Source organism: Dreissena polymorpha, chromosome 3, assembly GCF_020536995.1.
Source record: "Dreissena polymorpha isolate Duluth1 chromosome 3, UMN_Dpol_1.0, whole genome shotgun sequence".
NCBI lineage: Eukaryota > Metazoa > Mollusca > Bivalvia > Myida > Dreissenidae > Dreissena > Dreissena polymorpha.
In genome coordinates, this window is record NC_068357.1 from 100,508,334 (window position 1) to 100,529,402 (window position 21,069).

A 21,069-nucleotide genomic window follows, 5' to 3' on the forward strand; every position below is an offset into this window, starting at 1 on the left:
TAATAAAAAGCTTTTGTAAGACAATACACTGTTTAGTGTTGATAAAATCGACCCATCTCAAAGTAACAATAATCACGTTTTATGACATGTTAGAGTTCAATTATCTATCATATAAATTCAATTATATCACATAAACACATTATCCTCGTGGGGATTTTTTTTATCAAAGTAGTACCTAGTATCCATAATGGTGACTTCTAATTTACTTTGACATTTTGAATTACCGCGCTAATTATTTTCCAATCATCGATTCTCCGCGTCTTTCTACTTGTCCTTTAGAATATGAAAACTCTGGCATATTTGTGTAATTAGCGGATCTTTCAATATTTTATTCATAAACTTGATAATGTGGCCGTTTTAAAGTTTCGATTTTAAAAAGCAGAGTGCAGGCATTTATTTTAATTAGGGATTACAGTGGGAGCTTCACTAGTTGAACACACGTGAGCTTATTTTTATACAAATATAATAGCTCTCGGATTAAATAAGATACTTATGTTTAACTGGACGAATATTAGTGGAGTAAAATTAATTTTTCGTGTAATTGAAACAACTTACAGCGAGATGTACAGAATGTATATTGATTTTAAGTATTTGTATTTACAGATGCATAAAAGTGGTTTGTGATAAATGAAATATCAAGGGACTTACCATCGGTAACATACTTAAAAAATTAAAGGGACCTTTTCACGTTTTGGTAAATTGACAAAATTTAAAAAAAAATCATATTCGCAAATGTTCGTTGCAGTTATGATATTAGTGAGGAAACAGTTATATTGAACATTTACCATGCTCTAAAATATCCATTACATGCATCTTTTGACGATTTAAAAACCTGCAAATTATAAAGCGTTGCAACGCTAAACGATTGAATCATTTGGAGAGTACTGTTGTTGTCGTTATATTTTGTGACACTACGAGGATTGCTTACAAAAAGTATAAAATGCATCATTCATTGTATAAGAACGGACGGCCGAGTGGTCTAAGCGTTAGACTTTTATTCGAGGGGTCAGTGGATCGAGCCCAGTTGAGGGTTACTTTGTTTTCTTTATTTATTTATTTTTACTGGAGCTTTTTAGATCCAATTTTTACATTTATCAATATAAAGCATTCAATTACAAACTTCAATACATGCCGACATCGGTGAAAAGGTCACTTAACGTCAAATGGACAAACACTTTTTGAGATTCGGCTCTTTAGCCAGCTGTTTCAACATTTCATCAACGCCTTAAACGTTCAAACGACGTGCAATTTAATATCGAGGTGTAGATTTTTGTTTTCTGAAGTCATATAAATGTTCGACATTACTGCAAGTCGACACACACTTGATAATTACGCTACTCAAAAGCTGGATACATTTAACTTCATTTTGAACTATGTGTCACTGAAACACATTCTAGTGCCACCGTACGTCATATCCGTAAACGTTTATTACTGTGATTGAATGTCAGTCATTTCCAGCGCATTTACATGTTATTTCTATCGTCAGTTAACATCGTCTTGAGTGCATGTAAATGTTGTTCCGATCGGCGTTGAACGTTATATAAATGCTCGTAAATGTTTGTTTTATATCGTCAGTGGACTTCCACTGTCCATTCCTATCGTCTTTATGTGGTGTCAAATCCGTTATATTGAATTTAAAACGTTAACTCACGGACCGACAGTCAAAAAGTCAGCAACACAAATATCATCTGTAAATTAATATTTACGAGGTTAGAGAATGCACAGGCTATTCACAATATAAGGGTTGATAGTCTTTGTTAAATGCATTAACAAACGTGTGTGTTTTTCAAACACATATCATGATAATGAAGGTATATAAACACATCAGCCATATTTTCAAGCTCATATCATGCATCCATATAACGTCTCATCGATTTTAATCCCTGTTGAATGCATGTTTGACATAGCTAGTTTTAATTTTACTGAACCTGTGGCTATATTATACAGTTCAACTTCAAATCAACACAGCCTTTGCGTTTATTAGAAGCATGCCGCCCCGTGAGTTTATTGATTACAAAATGATGTATTCGGTTTATCTCTGCATTTAAACTAGTTGAGTAGCCTATAAAACTGAAGAAACATAGCAATTTATTGATGTCTTTATGCAATGAAGTAGGATTAACTGAATGTTTCAAGTAGATAAATACCTATAGAATAGGCGATACAAGTGAATGGATGTTACCACGTCCGCGTTTAATAAAAGTATTCAAATCAAAAGTAAAAGGCTATTATGGGTGTGATTTTTAACAAAATGTGTGTATGCGCCGTCACGTAGGGTTTAAATGTAGGATTAAATAAAAAGGAATTTTAGTGGATGTGCATTGAGCAATGCAGGTTTTCATTTAAATTTGTCTAGCGACACACGTTAATTGTTGCAAATTCACAAAACACGTTCAAAGTCTAGTGTATAGTATGAAAAGAGGACATAATTATATTTTCAGATCCATTTAGATCAATTAAAAATGTGAACGTCGGCGTTCCCGCCATACGTGCAAACGACATACGTTGTAGCTTAATTGGTGTTTAAACTCTGGATTTATATTTGTAATACGAACATAGAAGCATTTAAATTTTAGACGTTCCGCGTTAGCAAAATCAGTGCATGAATTTCGGATGTATATCTAGTATCGTATATATACGTGATTGACGATACTGCTGGACGTCTTAACCATGGAGCATCTGACGTCACGAACCGTGTTTCATGATATCGAGCTGAAATCTGGGGAACGTGACGAGTTCGATGGGGCCGCCATTTTGCCCGACTCGGAGTGGGAGGAGTCAGCGCACGTGACCCCTGAGCCTGACCTCGCCGTGCTGCACGTGGACTCGGACGAGGAGTGGGACACGGATCTCGAAGATGAAGGTATGTATGGTACAACGATAATGGTAGCTGGGAAACGGGGCTTAACGAATGTGTGTCAAGCGTCGTCCCAGATTAGCCTGTGTAGTCTGCGCAGGCTTCTCAGAGACGACACTTTCCGCCTAAACTTTAGAGTGGACTCGACTTCATGTAAACGGAAAATTCCATTGAAGCGGAAAGTATCGTCACTGATTAGTCTGTGCGGACTGCATAGGCTAACCTGGGACGACACTTAATGCAAATGAACCAAGATCCTGTTGCCCATAGCGAGGATCACATGGGACAATCCACATCCGGTGTGGTGTCAACAAAATATCTTAACATCTACTTGTCGCAAAATTATGAAAACTGTTGTAAAGAAATATTGTGATCTGACATCAGGAAAGCAAACTCGATGTCTTTAATGTCATAAATGCATGTAAACTACTTTAATAAGCTTGTGTTCTGTTTACACAACTCAGAAAAGAACTAATGAACTGTATTGATTAAGTTATAAAATAATTATTCTAACAAAAATCAGTTTATACGATGCCAAAAGTTTCGTTTCATTTAATTTGTTTTCACTCTTTACATAAAAAATCTTTTATGAAGTTTTAAAATGAACACTAGTGTGGTTACTCAAGCACTGACTTGTCTAGGATTCTGATCGACACGGAATGTTATTTACTCTACCACATTATTTTATGTATGGCTCATTGTAAGTTATTGAATAATGTATTTTCTTATTTCTTTCTTTTCAAATACGGTACAATAAATTTTGAAAATTACAAAATAATCTAAACAGACCGAGTTTCTTGTGAATAGGATCTAAATTAAATTTGAACGTAAAATATCTCTTTTGCTAACACTTTTCTATACTTTTCTTGAATCGATAAGGGTGATTGGTCATTTTATGCAAATATGTATACCTGCACCATTTACTTTGATGTAGAATGTGGGTTTTCTTAATATATCGATAAACATTTTCCAACGCCATAAATTGCTGTAGATTTTTCCGACCGCATATTAAATTATAAATGTTCACTTAAAAGTATATTTGTCCATAATTTGAGATTGGTAACAAAAGTATTATATTCCGAGTGTCAGAAAATCATCGACCCGTTTTAAGTTCAAGCCACAAAAGTGTGTATTCTGGTAATATTACTGTCCATGATTATAAATAAGTTCTTTCAATTCGAATACCGGTACTCACTTATTAATGGACAGCGACTTCCTCTTTGTGATCAATTTGCTCTTGTATAACGTACAGCATATAATGTCATATATCATATATATCATATAATGACAGATTTTTATACACAAAAAAATCATGCTGTATTATCACCATTCTTTCCCTACTATATATAACTTTATTTTAAACTTAGCAACGAGCATGCAACATGTGTGTATGTAAATTACAATTTTACACGCTGACATTTTTTATTTGCATTTTCTATTGTTTTATTTGATTTTTGACTAGTTATTCCAATATAGCACTATATCGATAACCGTTAGAAACCGAAACGAAATTATTCACGTCTTTTCATGAGTTTCTTTTTCACAACTTTTATTTCCTGTGAAGCTATGTCACATATAAAGCATAAAAAGCGATTGGAAAAATGCGATGCATGCACGAGGATCAATTAATAATTATTTTATTAACGATTGAATTGACGTTCAACATTGGATTCAATACCAAACTTTACAAAAAAAATTACCGATCGAATGTTTGCAGTTGCAAAGAACTTCACGCTAATGTTCACATATGTTTTCGTATGAATGGCTAACATATGTTTCTAGAATGTGTATTACAATACATATGTAAACAATAATTGAAACCTCGAAACCTCAAATACTAGTGAATACTAGTGAATACTAGTGAATACTAGTGAATACTAGTGTATACTAGTGTATACTAGCAAGTCTCGTTCTGAGAAAACTGGGCTTAATGCATGTGCGCAAAGTGTCGTTTCATATCAGCCTGTGCAGTCTGCACAGGCTAATCAGGGACGACACTTTCCGATTAAATTGGATTTTTTGCTAAGAAGAGACTTCATTTTACCGAAAATGTCATAAAAGCAGAAAGTGTCGTCCCTGATTAGCCTGTGCGGAACGCACAGGCTAATCTGGGACGACACTTTACGCACATGCATTAAGCCCAGTTTTCTCATAACACGACTCATGTTATGATGTTTTCCAGGGAAGGCGCCGCCCCACAAATACATTTCGGAAGACCAGGCCCGGCAGGTCTACTTGGCGGCCTGTCGGCAGCTGGGGATCGTTCCTGCGACCTGCTTTGTAAGGGGCATCGACACGGACACTCTTAATCTCAGCTACCAGGGACTCGGACCCCTAGGAACCCGTGCTGTGGCCACGGGATTAGTGGTTAGTCACAACGGGTATATGGTCCCGCCCTACATTAGCTCAAAGCGATCGTTTGAGTAATTTCCGAAAAATGAATTTTAGCGGGTTTTATTGAATTTAAAATGCTCAAAGTTTACCCAAAATAGCTGTGCTTTTATAATGATAAGTAAATGTTTATTAGGAGTGTATTTTCGTTTCCTGATTAATTTTTAAAGCTACCTTTATCTTAAATATTAGACTAAACAAATCGAAGACGTATTCAGTAAATTCATAAGTGCATATTTGCAATGAAGACTATTTTATTTGATTGACATATTTGCGTGACTTAACGTTATATCGATTGTATGTCATTTGTGTATGAATTAACAAATGAAACAACCATCTTAACACTTTAAAACATACCCATACAACGAGGACCGTTACGTTTCTTATCAAACAATAGTGGTTTTAAATGCATTAAATGAAATGTTCCTTATTAAGTAGCGCAAATATGCTAAACTAAACAAAAATAGCAATTTACTAGTCTTTGTATTACTGTTGACCAACACTTGAAAATATCCGCTTTATGTAACCGCTTAAAACCACTCACATCAAATGCACGTTAATAAAATGTATATGGAGATACAGGGCGATTTTACTTTATTTTTTTTAATTAATTAATTGTGATTTCTCATGTGAAAAACTTTTTTCTTTTAAAACCATGCATTTTAAAGACTTTTGCTGAGTTCTGCCATTTGTCTATATATTGCACTATGACCACATGTACGTGAGTTTAATCACAGTGTTATCATTTTCTTGTCGTGTAAAAAAATGGAAAAAATAGCTAAAAATGCAGATCAACTTATCAAAACGAGATGTAACTTTAAATGTGTCTACAAGTCGAAGTATTTATCCAGTAACAATCGAGTCGGTTATATCGCTTTCACACAAACATTGAATTCATAGTAATTACATTGCCCAAATATCTATTGAAGTAAAAACATATAATGTAACGTAAAAAACCCGCTTTTTCAGATGGACAGAGTTTCTAGCCGGCTTCTACTCGCAGGCAACTTTATAGGCACCGACGGTATCCGACACGTCGGGGAGATGCTGAAGGAAAACGAGTACCTGACCTACGTCGTAAGATCCACTCAGCGACAATTTAACATGCATTTAAAATGGGCTGTATACTTGTGCGTAAATTGTCGTCCCAGATTAGTCTGTGCAGTTCGCACAGGCTAATCAGGAACGGCACTTTCCGCATACAGTAGATTTTTCTTTAGCAGAGACTCCCTTTAAACGAAACATTTCATAAAAGCAGAAAGTGTCGTTCCTTATAAGCCTTTGTAGACTGCACAGGCTAATCATGGACGACACTTTACGCACATGCATTACGCCCGTTTTCAAGGAAGCTGGCCAACGTCGTAAGATCCACTCACCATTTCGAACACGCATTTAAACATATCTTTTTAGTATACTTAATCCTAGATGCTGCCAGAGAATGTTATCCTAAAAATAGATGTAAATCTGAGACCACAGACCCTTTAAGTTAAATATAAGAGATACCGACGGTCCTTTACAATCCAACAGTTACCGAATATTAGTGATCTAGATACATCTTATTTTAATACTACGATCAACAATAAACACCAATAGGTATCAACTGTCATTTATAATCAAGGATTTCAACAATAAATAAATCGAGGAAAACTTAGTACAGTAAGTTTCTCAAGCTTATAAAACACATCAAAAAATATTTTTGGACCACGTTACATATTTATGTCTATAACATACCAAGTGACCATATTTATATCATTGTCGTGGAATCATTATAGAAAACCTGAACAAAAACAAAAATGTACGAGCTTTTCATTGAATTGTTCCATTCTTTGAAAATGTCTCCAATTCTGGTATTTTGTTATCACTCGTACTCGTACATGTTATAATGTGAGGATTTTTAAAGGAAATGTGTGCATGTTAAATTAGGAAAGTTCCATCAATCCTTCACTGTTTATTTTCTATAATTGCACATGTTTCTAAAAGTCAGTTTTCATAATTTTAGGATCTTTCTGAGAATGACCTTGAAACGTACGCAGCAGAGGTAATTGCCGGGGTGTTCAAAGAAAACGACAACATCATCGCATTAAAACTATCAGGTAGGTTACACCTACACACCACTGTATCGTTGATACAGTGGTGTGTAGGTGTTAGTACATACTAAAGATTAAAACATACATAATTTATCATGAGATACCGTATTCAATGTCTCTGAGTAAATAATATCAGCAGGTTTTCGTTTTTGTTTTCTTAATATTTGCATGTTCGCTTTCCAATGCTTCTTTCCGAATTAGTTCAATGTACCAATAAGCAAGAAAAATAATCAGTATGAGTAAGACATTTTAGTACAATGTATTATACTTCTTATTTTTCGTATAGTTTGCACTAGCACTAAGGTCACCAAATCGGTCACCTCAATCATAAATGTTTTATTATTTAAGGCAATCAATTTAAAGACAAAGATGCTGAACACTTCGCAGCTATTCTGACAATCGGGGTAAGTATTGAATTATTTTTCTGCCTATACACATGTACGTTACAGTTTAAGTATATGTAGACGTCTGTCGATTTGAAGGTCAACAGGGCCAATGTCAAGGTCACAGGTGCTTGTAACATTAATCCGTTTCGACACGATGTATAGAGGATACTTTAACCTGCGACCTTATTAATTATTAAGCACAAGAATAAATGTAAGACCTCTATCGACCTTAAGATTACCAGGTCAAACTCAAGGTCACAGGACAAGGAACATAAACAGTATCTCTTAGCTGGTGCTCATGTTGACACTTGACTACATGTACCAGGAGGGCAGATATGGGGCGGGGCACACATCTTTTTCAAACAACTCTTGTTATATGGACATTGTATATAGTAAAGGTTTGGGATTAATATGACCATTTAGTAACGAAATATGTAGGGACCTTTATTTATGTAAACGTTTTTTTTACATTTAATTGAAGTAGAATTTGCGTTAATGTACCATCTTAACATCATCGCCATATTTATCATTGGAACTGGAAACTACCAGCGCCTTACCTGTCCCCTTGTACAACTTCGCGGAAAACCGATGGGTGTGTGTTGTCATTCTACCACTGTTTGCGTTTTTTTTAACCAATCATGGATAGTGTGGTGTTCTTGTTAGATAGATATTTACATTGTGCTATTTGCTTTTGGAATTTCCGATAGCCCGTCTTCAAAAATGGTGTAAGTATTCTGTAGAACATCAAGTAACACTTTAATGTCTACAAATCTCAAGCGAAATGTCCGGCCTAAAACGCATATTAAATATATGCACTATATCAATAATTATAGCCCAAATTAAAACGAATATTGTTAATGTTCGCAAGTTGAACAACAACAACAATTGGAATCTGGCTATAAATAAAAAATGCACATGCTTGTGATTAATATGTACTTAATCCCCGTTCAATGATATCGAATAGTATTTACCAAAAATTTAAGTATTTGTCATTATCACAGAAGCAGACGATTTACCATAAGAGCAAATCTCCTAATAACTAAATAAGGAAACTTTCACGACTATTATTGACAATATGAAGATCAAGTAATGGTGTATGAATAATCAGATCTCAAAATGAACGTCTCTGAAAAATGAAATATTTTTTTCACAGATGTAATATACTAGTATGTGATTTGTGATAAAAATGGTCTGAATGATGATCACTTTGCGATAGAAAATACAACGGATTTGGGTCGGACATTTTCTGATCTCTTGGTGGTTCGGTTCACTCACTATAATGGCAGTAGATTTGCAAAATACCGAATCTGCTATTAGTAAAGTCTTCTTACAGGCTTTCTTTCTCTTTATGCTGCTATGCCTGTCTTTGTTTGGTAAGTGTCTGAACCAAATGACAAACACGATCTACTAGTACCTTTCAACTAAAAAACTCATGTTGCCTTTTGTAGAATCATTGACCAATGATGCTTTCTCTTTGTACAGCTTTATAAAATGAGTCTACTATTACTGAAGAATCTCAGAACACGACCATATTTAAAGTTCCATTGTGATCTGAAAGTCAATATAATACGCGTATAATGTTAACATATTTAAAGTACTGATGTGTATGGAAGCTATTCTGTTGTTGCCAATTGCACTGTCAAGCATCAACCCACTGCTTTAAGATAAACGCTAGTCCGGTAGTATGAATCTGAACGCTAGGTCCCTACCTACGATCAGTTCTGCAATTATAAAATTAGGACCTTGTGAGTAGTCATTAGACATTGTTTGAATAGTGTTTTCTGTTCAGTAACAACGCCTTCGGAAGCCAGTCCTATTCATTTACTATTCAATAAGTTGCATTTTTTCGATCTGTATTTAATAATTCGTTTTATATCAAGTATATAATAAAAGCACATATAATATCATGTGCGTGTTTGTTCACGTTTTTTAAGCATATAGAAAAGTTCTGTTTTATATAGTTTCGATTGTGATAATAATACTTATTCGCAGTTTGTTATTAAAGTAGTAATATTGTTATAGCAACCAATGACAAAAGCCAGGTAAGATTTTAATAAATGTATGTTCTGTCTCTAACTATTTTTCGGATGTTCCAAGCATACAAAGCCGTACTCTCTGAACATTTCACTTAACATTTCTTTTCGGGTACAAATTTAAATCATATGCTTAAGAAGTAAGAAGGTTGATATGAAAGTTCGATTGAAAAAAAAACATCAACTTGAAAGTTGACCTTACGGAAAACTTTTTTATGATGATGCTCATATACGAGTGTTGGTTACTTTTATTTTCAAAAGTATTTGAACACTTCCTAAACCATACAGATGAAAATTAATGACCCACTTCCCTTTATATGAAACGTATGATATAATATAAGATATCGATAGTATTGTATGATGTCATATACATATACATATAAGTTAGTGGTTTGTAAAGTTTAACAATGCCCATTTTCGTTTCAATTCATTAATGTATTCCCATGCATGTTTTATAGCAATACACGGGTCTAAAAAAGCTGGACATGTCGCACAACAATTTCGGAGACATCGGGGCTGAAATCTTGGGCAAGGCAATAGGTAAGGCAATGGACAAATAGTCCGGCAGAGGCCATTGGCAAATAGTCCGGCAGAGTCCATGGACAAATGGTCCGGCAGAGGTCATGGACAAATAGTCCGGCAGAGGCCATGGACAAATAGTCCGGCAAAGGCCATGGACAAATAGTCCGGCAAAGGCCATGGGCAAATAGTCCGGCAGAAAATGACATACACCCGACATTAAAGTGAATAGTAAATGTCATAGTGTTTTTGAAAGGGAACATGTAACTGTTGAAGAATCCAACTGATGCCGGGCTGGAATATTGGGGGGGGGGGGGGGGGGGGGGGGGGTTTGAGAAATTCAAGATGGCGTCTAAAATAGCCGCCGTTTTCAGCATTTTAATGTATGTGGTGATAAAATCATGATTTTGGGATCTTTTAAGGCTTATATACAATGATATTATGACGGTTTATTTTTTTAAAGGAACTCAATCGAAATCTAATTCCAGATTATAAGCAAGTGGCTGCTTATATGGTCACTTATGTAAATAATTGCATTTAAAATTCTATTCCACTACAGCCCTTTTTGCCTTTAGGGCACTAATTAACTTCCCGTATAAAATAAACATTCTACGTATAAGGTTTTTTTTCTTTAATTTTGATCAAGTATAATAATAATAATTATTATTATTGTATATATGCACAGACAGCAATGAGACGCTACAGGAGTTGAACCTGGCCTGGAATCAGATCCGGCGCTCGGGGATCCACCACCTGGCCAAAGGACTCGCTGTAAGATTGAGACCTCTCTTACTCTTTAACGCTGTTTGAAACACATTTTGTAGAAAAAAAACGAACAGCAACATGTGATCTGCAGTTCTAATTGCATGTTATATCAGTTGTCTATGATGTTTGCTTTCTGCCATTTCGTTTTAGCGCGTTCGCGGCTTTATAGTGTGTTGACACAAACACGAAACACGGTAAATAAATCAATGGAAACGACAAAAGAACGTCGTTACGAAAAGTGTGACATTTGTCGCCTCTTTTGTCGAAAGCTTTCAAAATTCATAATAAAAAGCATTTAGTGACGTTGAAGATGCAGCGTGAATTACGTGGTTTTATAACAAAGTTTCATATAAAGTACATTATATTTACATATAGACTCAGAAAAGCATTCGTTCTTGGTTTAAGTAAATGACGGGAATGTAGTCGTTTCTATATAAACCGTTTCTATATATATAAAAACACAAGCGTTTAAAAGCCTCATAGTCTAAATGTATCAGTTAAAAAGTTATTTGAGGTTGTGAAGTCATATACCTTGCTCAATTGATGCCCAATGCCCAAAACTTTCTACTAAAATGCTCTATCATTTGTTAGCCCTTAGATATGTTTCATTCAACATTTTAGATATTCCGTTATTGTCTAATATCCAGTTGTTTATAATGCGATTGGCCATACAGTACAGCTCACGCAAAACAAACATATTCCGCGATCAGCGGAGTCAGACGCCATCTTTTGTTCGTGGAGTCGACTCGGAATCGACTATCTGGTCGCCGAGTAGCCTCGTCTGTCCGCCGAGGCACTCCGCAACTCGTCTCCGCGACACGCCTCGGCATGATGCCGAGGAATTTGTTGATGATGTCGAGTCATTCGGCGGACAATCGTATTAATTATAATTTACAATGTACATGTACCTCGGATAGAAATGGACTCCGAGTTTCGCATCATACAATTTATTACATGGAGCGTTACTACGTTGCGAAACAATTCACTACATAATACATTGACATTAAGGTTTTGCATCATCTGTCCAAATTATCTTCATTAACTGTTTCTTGACCCTTTCCCTGATAGATGCGTATAATCCCGAGTCTATCGTTTCCCCGATACATGCGTTTATTACTGTCATTATCGATTACCACATACATGCGAATTTTTCCGTCTCTATCCATTACCCGCTAATCCCGTGTATTCCATTTTCAAATGCAAATTCTGATAAATACTAATAGAAAAGAGCTCAAGAAAACTCATTAACAAAGACATCCAACATTTTTCTAAAATATCAAATGAATTTCGGCATATGTTTCTTTTTAAAGATTTGATGAAATAGGTGTCCAATCGGGACAAGGGTGACACAAATAAATACATGTATATGCCCATGATATTTTCGTGTCAAGTGTTTGTCTAAAACAAAAAGCGCGCGAAAATAGGCGTGGGTGAATTTATTGATACACGAAACTACGTAGCGCAGACAACCTTGTAAAAGCTTCGTATTGAATTTCCATTTGAGTATTGGGGTATTTCGCAAATGATTTTGACATTTTCCTGAATACAATAAAAGTAAAAAAAAACGCTGTATCATTTTCATATTTTAGTTCGTTCAATATTGCAACAATTACTGTCTTGTATCTGATTGCACACAAAGTGCCATGTAAAGTTAATATTCTTTTACAACGACCAATTAACAGCGTCATCTATATTTAGATTTTTTGCAACATGTATAAGTCATTTTCTGAAAATTGGGAGAAAGGAAAAGCGATTTTTCGAAAATAAACCAACGTTTTTTTACATTTAAAGGGATCTTTTCACGGTTTGGTAAATTGACAAAATTGAAAAAAGTTGTTTCAGATTCGCAAATTTTCGTTTTAGTTATGATATTTGTGCGGAAACAGTATAACTGAACATTTACCATAGTCCAATATAGCCATTATATGTATCTTTTGACGATTTGAAAACCTAAAAATTATAAAGCGTTGCAACGCGAAACGATTGAATAATTTGGAGAGTTCTGTTGTTGTCGTTTAAATTTGTGAAACTACGAAGATATAAGGTTTCAAATACTTGTGTGTGTATACTCTGCGGAATAGCCGAGAGCGCTAATGCGTTTTTACTTCAGACTAACTCCAGGACTCCGGGGGTCACTGGTTCGAGCCCTGGTACCGGCTACTTTTTGTTCCTTGTTTTAATTTTATTATAATTTTTTACCGGAGCTTTTAAGATCCAATGTTTACATTTATCAATATAAAGCATTTAATGACAAACTTCAAAATATGCCAAAATCTGTGAAAAGGCCCCTTTAATTTGTCATAATTATTTACATTTTGTTTTGTCTGTGTATGTTTGATTGGTTCTCATTTGTTTTAAGCAAATCTTCTGAAAAAATATCGTTATGGTAAATGTTTAAAGTAAGTCCCGTTTCCGAGATCATATACGAGAATTACTTCGATATGTTTACTGATAAACTATGGTTTTGACAGACGACACGTGTTTATCTAAAGTGTGGTTCTCATTTGTTTTAAGCAAATCTTCTGGAAAAAAATATCGTTATGGTAAATGTTTAAAGCAAGTCCCGTTTCCGAGATCATATGCGAGAATTACTTCGATATGTTTACTGATAAACTATGGTTTTGACAGACGACACGTGCTTATCTAAAGTGTGTGTTTTTGTAATACACGGGATATTGGATTATCGGTGCTTGATTGAGCAATAAAACAAAGACGCACTTGGCGGTTTTCAGAAGGCCTTTTGTACTGACCAACATACTAATTAATAGTGCACGTGCTTATCTAACATTTAGGGATAAAACACACGGGAGACTAGACACTTTGTGCTTGTTTGGGCCATAACCGGTGGTTATTTTCAGTAGCACAAGTGTCCAGAAACTAACGAGTTCGGGTAATAAAGCACTGAGATTATGATCTTCAAACTGCATGGAGTCTGAAATGAAACAAAATGCCGACAAATCAAAAGATTAACAGCCTAATGTTTCAGTATAAAAAAAATGCAGACAAATCAAAAGATTAACCGCCTAATGTTTCCGTATAAAATTCAATACTTTAAGGCGGGGTTCTCACTTCATTTTCGTTTGCATTCGCATACGCTTGTATTACTTGTTATATCCTCGTATTATTTGCACAGATTTATTGAAATTACAATGAAAATGCTCACGCTTTCCAGGCAGATAACGTGATATTACACAAGTCATCTTTATTTTCGCGCAATTTCTAAGAGAACAGCAGATTTACAAGTGTATTTAATTGTCACAATAAAGATACTGTTTTGCGTCACAATATTATTTTGGTAGTCACATTTATGCCGAGTTTAATGTTTCAATATATTATCCGATAATTTCGTTTATTAAATTTATATTTAGATGCAGCATGTACATGGCCATTTCTGAAAATCGGGACGAAGTGAAAGTAATCATTTTTAAATATAAACGAATATAAGTTTTTATTAAAATTGTCAACATTATTTATATTTGTTTTCTATGTGTATAGTTGTTTGGTTCTCATATGTATTTTCGCAAATATTATGATACTCAATATGTTATTTCGATGTTTAAAGCAAATCTTGTTTCCGAGATCATGTTCGGGATTAAACTGTGTAAGGTTCAGTGATATGGTTATAATGACCTACAAAATCATTACGTATGAAGTTCCGTATGCAGAGAAGCTTACCAAAAGTTTACACAATCACGCAGAAGTAAACAAATCAACGTATTATTTGTAACTGTTTCTAATAATCGTTTATTTAAAAAATATTTAACATGTGTTATGGTATGTAATTTTTTTTTTCGGCGAACCGCCGCTTGTAAAGACGCGGCGTGTTGCCGCGGATCGATGCCGAGGCAGGAATAGACGCGGCGTAACTCCGCGAATCATCGCGGAGTGCCTCGGCATGATGCCGAGGGAATACTTGTTGTGGATGCGGAGTAATTTCGAAAACAAAAGAGTGTGTCCGCGGCGTAGCCGCGGATTTTGTTGGTTTTGCGTGAGCTGTACTGTATATGTTCGAGAGCGGCATTCCTGGATCATCTTTCATACTTTTCGTCCCCTCGCGCTAGCGTGTAGGCGAGTTTGAAGGTCGCTCCATGACGACAAATATAATCACCAAAACGACAAAAAGGCGCGAATACAATAATTACATTAATGACTTTTTTTGTCGTCCCAGGCCTAGTAACTCAAATCTTTAACGACTGATCAAACCAATAGTTCCCCAAAATAACTTGCATACGTTTAATCACAAACGTGCTTTTAAAAGTATTTTTTTCTGGATCTGAAGTTAACATGCGGTTACATTAACTGGTCATTAACGCTTTGGGCAACCGAGCCTTGGCGTTTACATGTTTCTTTCTTTCTTGCTGTGCGATCACATTCAATACAACTTCGTTTAACGACTGTCAACGACTGCGCCGTTCATCTTTCAGGAGAACAACAGTTTACGCGTGTTCAATCTCTCCGGTAACGGCGTGGACAACGCGGGGGCGGAGTGCCTGGGAAGGGCTCTCACCTCCAACCGCTACCTCACCGACCTCTCCCTCAATTCAAACCGCATCGGACTGGAGGGCGTGGCTATGCTCTTCACGAGCATCGGCAAGAACGAGGCACTCAAGATTATCCGGGTAAGATGTCCGGCTTTGTGTGTGAATATTTTCCAAATGTTCAGGTCGCGCTGGTGCAGTGGATATAATGTCAAACTAGAAGATATCAGGCCGGTACGATCCATAAGTTGGGACAATGCTTAAGATATTTACTTATGACACCAGATACTGGTTCTTCCCAGAAAAAAGACTCCATAGTGGTTCAATCAATCAGTGAGCTTGGCTTGTCAAGTTTGGCGATCGTCACTAGCATATGAAGGTATTGAAGGTGTCATACCTGATTATTTGCCCTTCCTTGCAGTTAACCAACAACCCGATAACAATACAGGGGCCCATGGCAGCCCTGACTTTGATACAGAAGAGCGAGACGTCTGTACTGGAGCAGATTGAAATAGCTGTAAGTACAAGCCGTCTGGGCAATTGGCAATGACGTTATAAACAGTTATAAATAGTTGGGGTCGTGATTTTCAAACCATTCTGTGATGGCATGGCTGATGTAAGTATAAGACTCTTGGTTCATGCGCAATGAGATTAAAATCTGTTATGAAAGTTGGTGACATGATTTCAAGACCTTGCTATGATGTCATAGATGGTGCAGGTAGAAACCCTTTTGGTCCGTGTCATGGAATTCATAGCTGCAGTAAAATGTCAGGGCCGTGGATTGAATACCTCATTGTTATATCATGATTTCTTTAAGTAGCGGACGAGTTTGTCATTGGCAATGACGTCATAGCTATTGTGTGAAATGGTTGAGCCGTGGTTTCAAGACAAGCCATTGATTTCATGGTTGATGTTGTGTTGATTGAAGTATGACCAGCCAACTTGGAAAAAACGTAGTTTCAGTGGTCGATTAAGAGCCTTAATGTTCATTCGGTGGGTGCATGCTGGTGGGTGCATGCTGTTGGTGCATGCTGTTTAACGAATTTGATAATGAAAATAATTTAATAACTTAAAGCTAACTGACAAAAACATAGTCAATGTCGTTAAGTTTGAACTAAATGCATTGATATATATTGATAAATAACACAAAATATAACACGAATTCAACGCAGGACGCATGTGTACCGCGTGAATTCTACGCAATGTTGGAAGACGTCCAGCGCGCTCGTCCGCTGTTTACCGTTCATATTGGTGGCTTCATGAACTCGCGCGACATGTGCAAGGTGGCGGAAAAGAAAGCGCAGGAGGGCTGGGCAAAAGACCCCGTACTGGTCTTCGTCCACTTCATAGAGAGCCGCAATATCAAGGTGCTCGACTTGTTTAAGCAGGTTGACACGGACAAGAGTTGTACGCTCTCGAAGCAGGAACTGGTGTCGTGTCTCGGCAAGTTGGATTGTCCGCTGAATGAGAAGCAATTGTCCCATCTCATTGACGTGTTTGACGTCGACAACAGCGGCGAAATAGACGTTGAGTACGTAGCGTGGATGTTCCTAAACTTTTCGATGAATAATTGTGTTAATATTGTAACAAAACTGGTTTTAGTACGTCCAACGTTTGCATTTTTGCCATAGTCCTACGGGTGACATATATAACTACATGCATGTTATGTCATATTCGCTATGAAATATATTCATAATTGTGTGGTAAACGGGCTGAAATCATCGCAATACTTATTCGGGTTCCAAAATATAATAATAATTATAGATTATGCTATAAGCTTTTAAATTACTTTTATTTACCAATATTTTACTGGGAGATGAAGAACACATTTAAAACCTGTATTCTTTTCACAGAGAGTTTATAGACGGATTTGCCCGCCATAAACGTCGATTTTCTAAATACGCTAACGGTTCGTCCGGAAGTCGCGGTTCGTCGGCCACTTCCGCGTCGTCGTCTCGTCCCCCCTCCCAGCCAGTGAATACACCCGACTCGACCGTCAAGCGTTCTCGACTTATGGAGGAGAAATTACATACATTGCTGTGAGTGATAATTGTCTTGGTCAATTGGTGTGGCCATTGGGACAGAAAATATCCATACTTTTATTTCAATATGCACAGCGGCGCGCATATGTTTCTAAAGATATACAAGAACACAATTATCTTTTTAACACTTTCCATTTAAAAAGCAAAGAGGGGGGTGGGGGCAAAAAGTCACATAGACCCTGAGTGGAGGCGGTCTTACTTAAAAAATAATTGCTAAACCAGATTTACATTATTTCTGAAAAAAACAACATCGTTTCGTTAATATTGAACAAATTAGGAGATAAATAAACTCGTTGTTTGATACTTTGATAGAGAACTGCAAATGTTTATTGGCCGCAAATTCTCAACATCACATTATAAGAACGCTTTGTATTAATAAAATTCATCAAACTACAAATAATGTGTAATCTACATTAAATTCACGGGCAGTTTAAAAAGCACGAACAAATATTATGAGAGTTTAATTATACCCATAAATGTTTGACATCGACAGTAACAATGATAGTCTATTTATCAACATTGATATTTCCATCCTACTTTTCAGTGTACCGGAAAACAAAAATCTGTTGGACGTTCCGCTTCTCCGAACAAATCCAGAAGTGACGTCAGATGAACTACCAGGAAACTTCATTTTACCTATACCACGGGCCGCAACGGTGTCTTGAGGCACACTCTCGTCTATGTGATATCATTAAACGTGCAAGTTCCCTATTCACATGTATACGCTCGTTTAATGTTTTCGGAAAACTTCCTTTTCAGATTGGCTGACAGTATTTGTTTCGAATTTGAAGTGTTGTGTTAATGAAACACACACACGTTTTAGCATTCGTTGATTTAAGCATCATTATTCAAAGATACCGATTGCTTTATGCAGTACTGGTTTAAAGTGGGTATGCACGATTTATATATGTGTTAAATTATAATATATTGATTAAAATATGTTACAATAACACAATATAGGCAAGACAAAAATATACATCGAAGACGAATTTCATAAAATGCAGCGAAGACAAATAAGCGCCCAAGCCGATTGTGACGAAGATATTTAGTACATATTTTCCTACAATGACCGAAGCATTCGTCTTTTTATTAGAATCGGCGTAAGTGTTCGTGAGTAGTATGAATAGATATCGTTGCAGAAAATTAAAATGATCCGTAAAACTTAATTTAGATTCAGATCGTGCATGCATGATATACATTCTGGCGAATTCGTCTGTACAGACATTTTCGATTTCAGAATTAAATATCTGGCTTTTTTTCGCATTTTTCGACACATGTTATTCTTAACTTTTATTTTAATTTATATTGAAATATATTTATAATATTTGTTTACACATTTTATATAAATTCGTAAATATTTGACAAAATCGTGCATACCCACTTTAAGAGAATGCTATTATTCGATATGGTTACTGAATCAATATGCCAACACAATAGCTAATAATAAGTGCCGGTTATAACGAACGCATTTTACAGATTTTGTTTGTAAGAGTAAAATGTATGTGTGAAATATTGATTAAACGACGTTCAGATCGTTATTTTACTGCAAATAATGTGCAGTTAAAACCACATGTGTTGCCATATTGATAACATAACTTCGTAAATATGGTTCAGTTAATTTTGACACAATATAAAATTTTATTAAAATATAAATATTATAATTGTAAATTTAAAAGGTATATATTTATACAATAACACTGTCGTTATTTCGGCTGTCCGATTATAGACGTCCGACCCAGCCCTGTAGTATATTAGTTTTTGTTCAATATAATCCTATTTTGTACGTTTACTAAAATGTATCACGAAACCATCTTTCCGTACTTTTGTTTTCATTCAGCTGATTTATTACATATCTCATGTGACGTATTTATGTAACAAAACGAGCCAGGGAGAGCTATTTTCGTCACAATTCATGTTTCAGAAGTAGATGTCTGCATAGGGACCCGACACAGTGTTGGGATTGCATAAAGAAACAATTCTATAAAAAAAAATCATTATATATGATATATAATATATAGACAAGGGGTTGAACATGCCAAATAGGCAGAATGTCACAAATTCAACAAAAGTGCAAATTTCATTATCGTTTTTGTAGCTAAATATCATCAGCAAACGTTGACCCCATGTGAACTACTATGGTATCAATAAATGCATCAATAAGGGTAAACAACGCTGTCTTTATGACTACCTTTACATGAGTAAAATACTACTGCTCGCAGATTTATTTTTTATTTATTTTTCATCAATTCTCTTATTGTATATTTTGAATTGTATATGGTTTCAAAAAATGTAAATGGAATTTTCATCACGAAATTATATTCTTAGTGAGATAGGTATTCGATATTCCAACAATATTCATTTAATATGATGGTGTTTGCAAATTTTAATTTCATTATACCATTTTCATCATATTTATAATGCTTTCAGAGCATCAAAAAAGAGACATGTTGTTGTTATTTTGTCTAAGTTATTTCTTTAACATTTATATGAGGATAAATAGTGCACACGCATCTCGACCTGTGCGTTAAGACACACTCTTTACAAATTTGAATTGGTTGTGTTCATTTCAAACTTGCGATATTAAAAGCTATAACACATTTTTTTAAATGAGTTGCGTCAAAAATTATACAATAGCGAACAACGTCAGTGCCTTCAGTGCTTTGATATTTTGTTTAAAGTAATTGTTTTCAGCCAAACCTAACCCAATTGTCTGATCAGAGATTCTGCAGATACAGCACAGAATCTCACATAATGTTAATGTTGCGATATATAGGAAGGGATATGCTGTCGGTAAAAAGAGGCGCGTTGATATTTAATGTGTCTCTTCAAACATTGGGCATGTATGAGGGAAAGCTAATCCCTGTAATATTAGTCTGGGATATGATATAAAAGAGAAAGCTGGTTTTGTGGAGTACATAAAGTGACATTATTCTACGATCTCATTGTGACATTTAGTTAAGCGGTATATAAAACATTATTGAATAGTGTTTCCCTCCTGGTTTAATTTTCGTTTTAATAAGTTATGTATACGTGTAAAACCAGTAGTCAGGTCAATATACACGTTGACTCCCTAACAATTGCTACAAAAGGTATTTTCACTGATGCTGGTAGGGTAGCGCGTACTTTATAACATATCAAAAGTTTACCGAAATAGGACCTCCGGATGTTTTTTCAAGATGGCCGCCAAAACCTATTTATGATAACTATGTAAATATCCACTCAAATATGATGTTTTTGTGACTATACCCAGGTTTCGGGGACTTAATTATACTCTAAGATCATCAGACATTGTGTATGTTTATTATGAAACACATATATCCACAATGGCCTCCAAAAATAGCCATCGCCACAATGACAAGGATCACAAGTCCATAACGTTTGACTTTAAGGTGATAATTTGTATGAACACCGTTAAAGTGTTGGAGACACAGAAGACTTTGATTGAATTGTTGATATCACCTAGCAGTTGATTTAACATAAAATCCAATTTATGACATTCAGCTGTTCACTA

At 35.6% G+C, this 21,069-nt stretch overlaps 1 protein-coding gene across 5 annotated transcripts; it reads left to right on the forward strand.

Moving 5' to 3' along the window:
- Positions 1-324: 324 nt before the first annotated feature.
- LOC127870760 (leucine-rich repeat-containing protein 74B-like) lies at positions 325-19,370 on the forward strand. 5 transcript variants are annotated; one of them, XM_052413235.1, is made up of 14 exons: positions 325-440; positions 2,442-2,863; positions 5,040-5,224; positions 6,218-6,325; positions 7,248-7,341; positions 7,684-7,739; positions 8,429-8,446; positions 10,213-10,294; positions 10,959-11,044; positions 15,463-15,657; positions 15,938-16,033; positions 16,689-17,047; positions 17,370-17,555; positions 18,103-19,370. In XM_052413235.1, the coding sequence occupies exons 2-14, from the start codon at positions 2,671-2,673 to the stop codon at positions 18,221-18,223; spliced, it is 1,779 nt and encodes a 592-aa protein (XP_052269195.1). In that variant the 5' UTR covers positions 325-440; positions 2,442-2,670; the 3' UTR covers positions 18,224-19,370. The 5 variants fall into 5 exon arrangements, with proteins under 5 accessions (XP_052269195.1, XP_052269194.1, XP_052269193.1 ...); XM_052413234.1 differs by lacking the exon at positions 325-440 and adding an exon at positions 1,980-1,998; XM_052413233.1 differs by lacking the exon at positions 325-440 and adding an exon at positions 2,036-2,217.
- Positions 19,371-21,069: the final 1,699 nt, after the last annotated feature.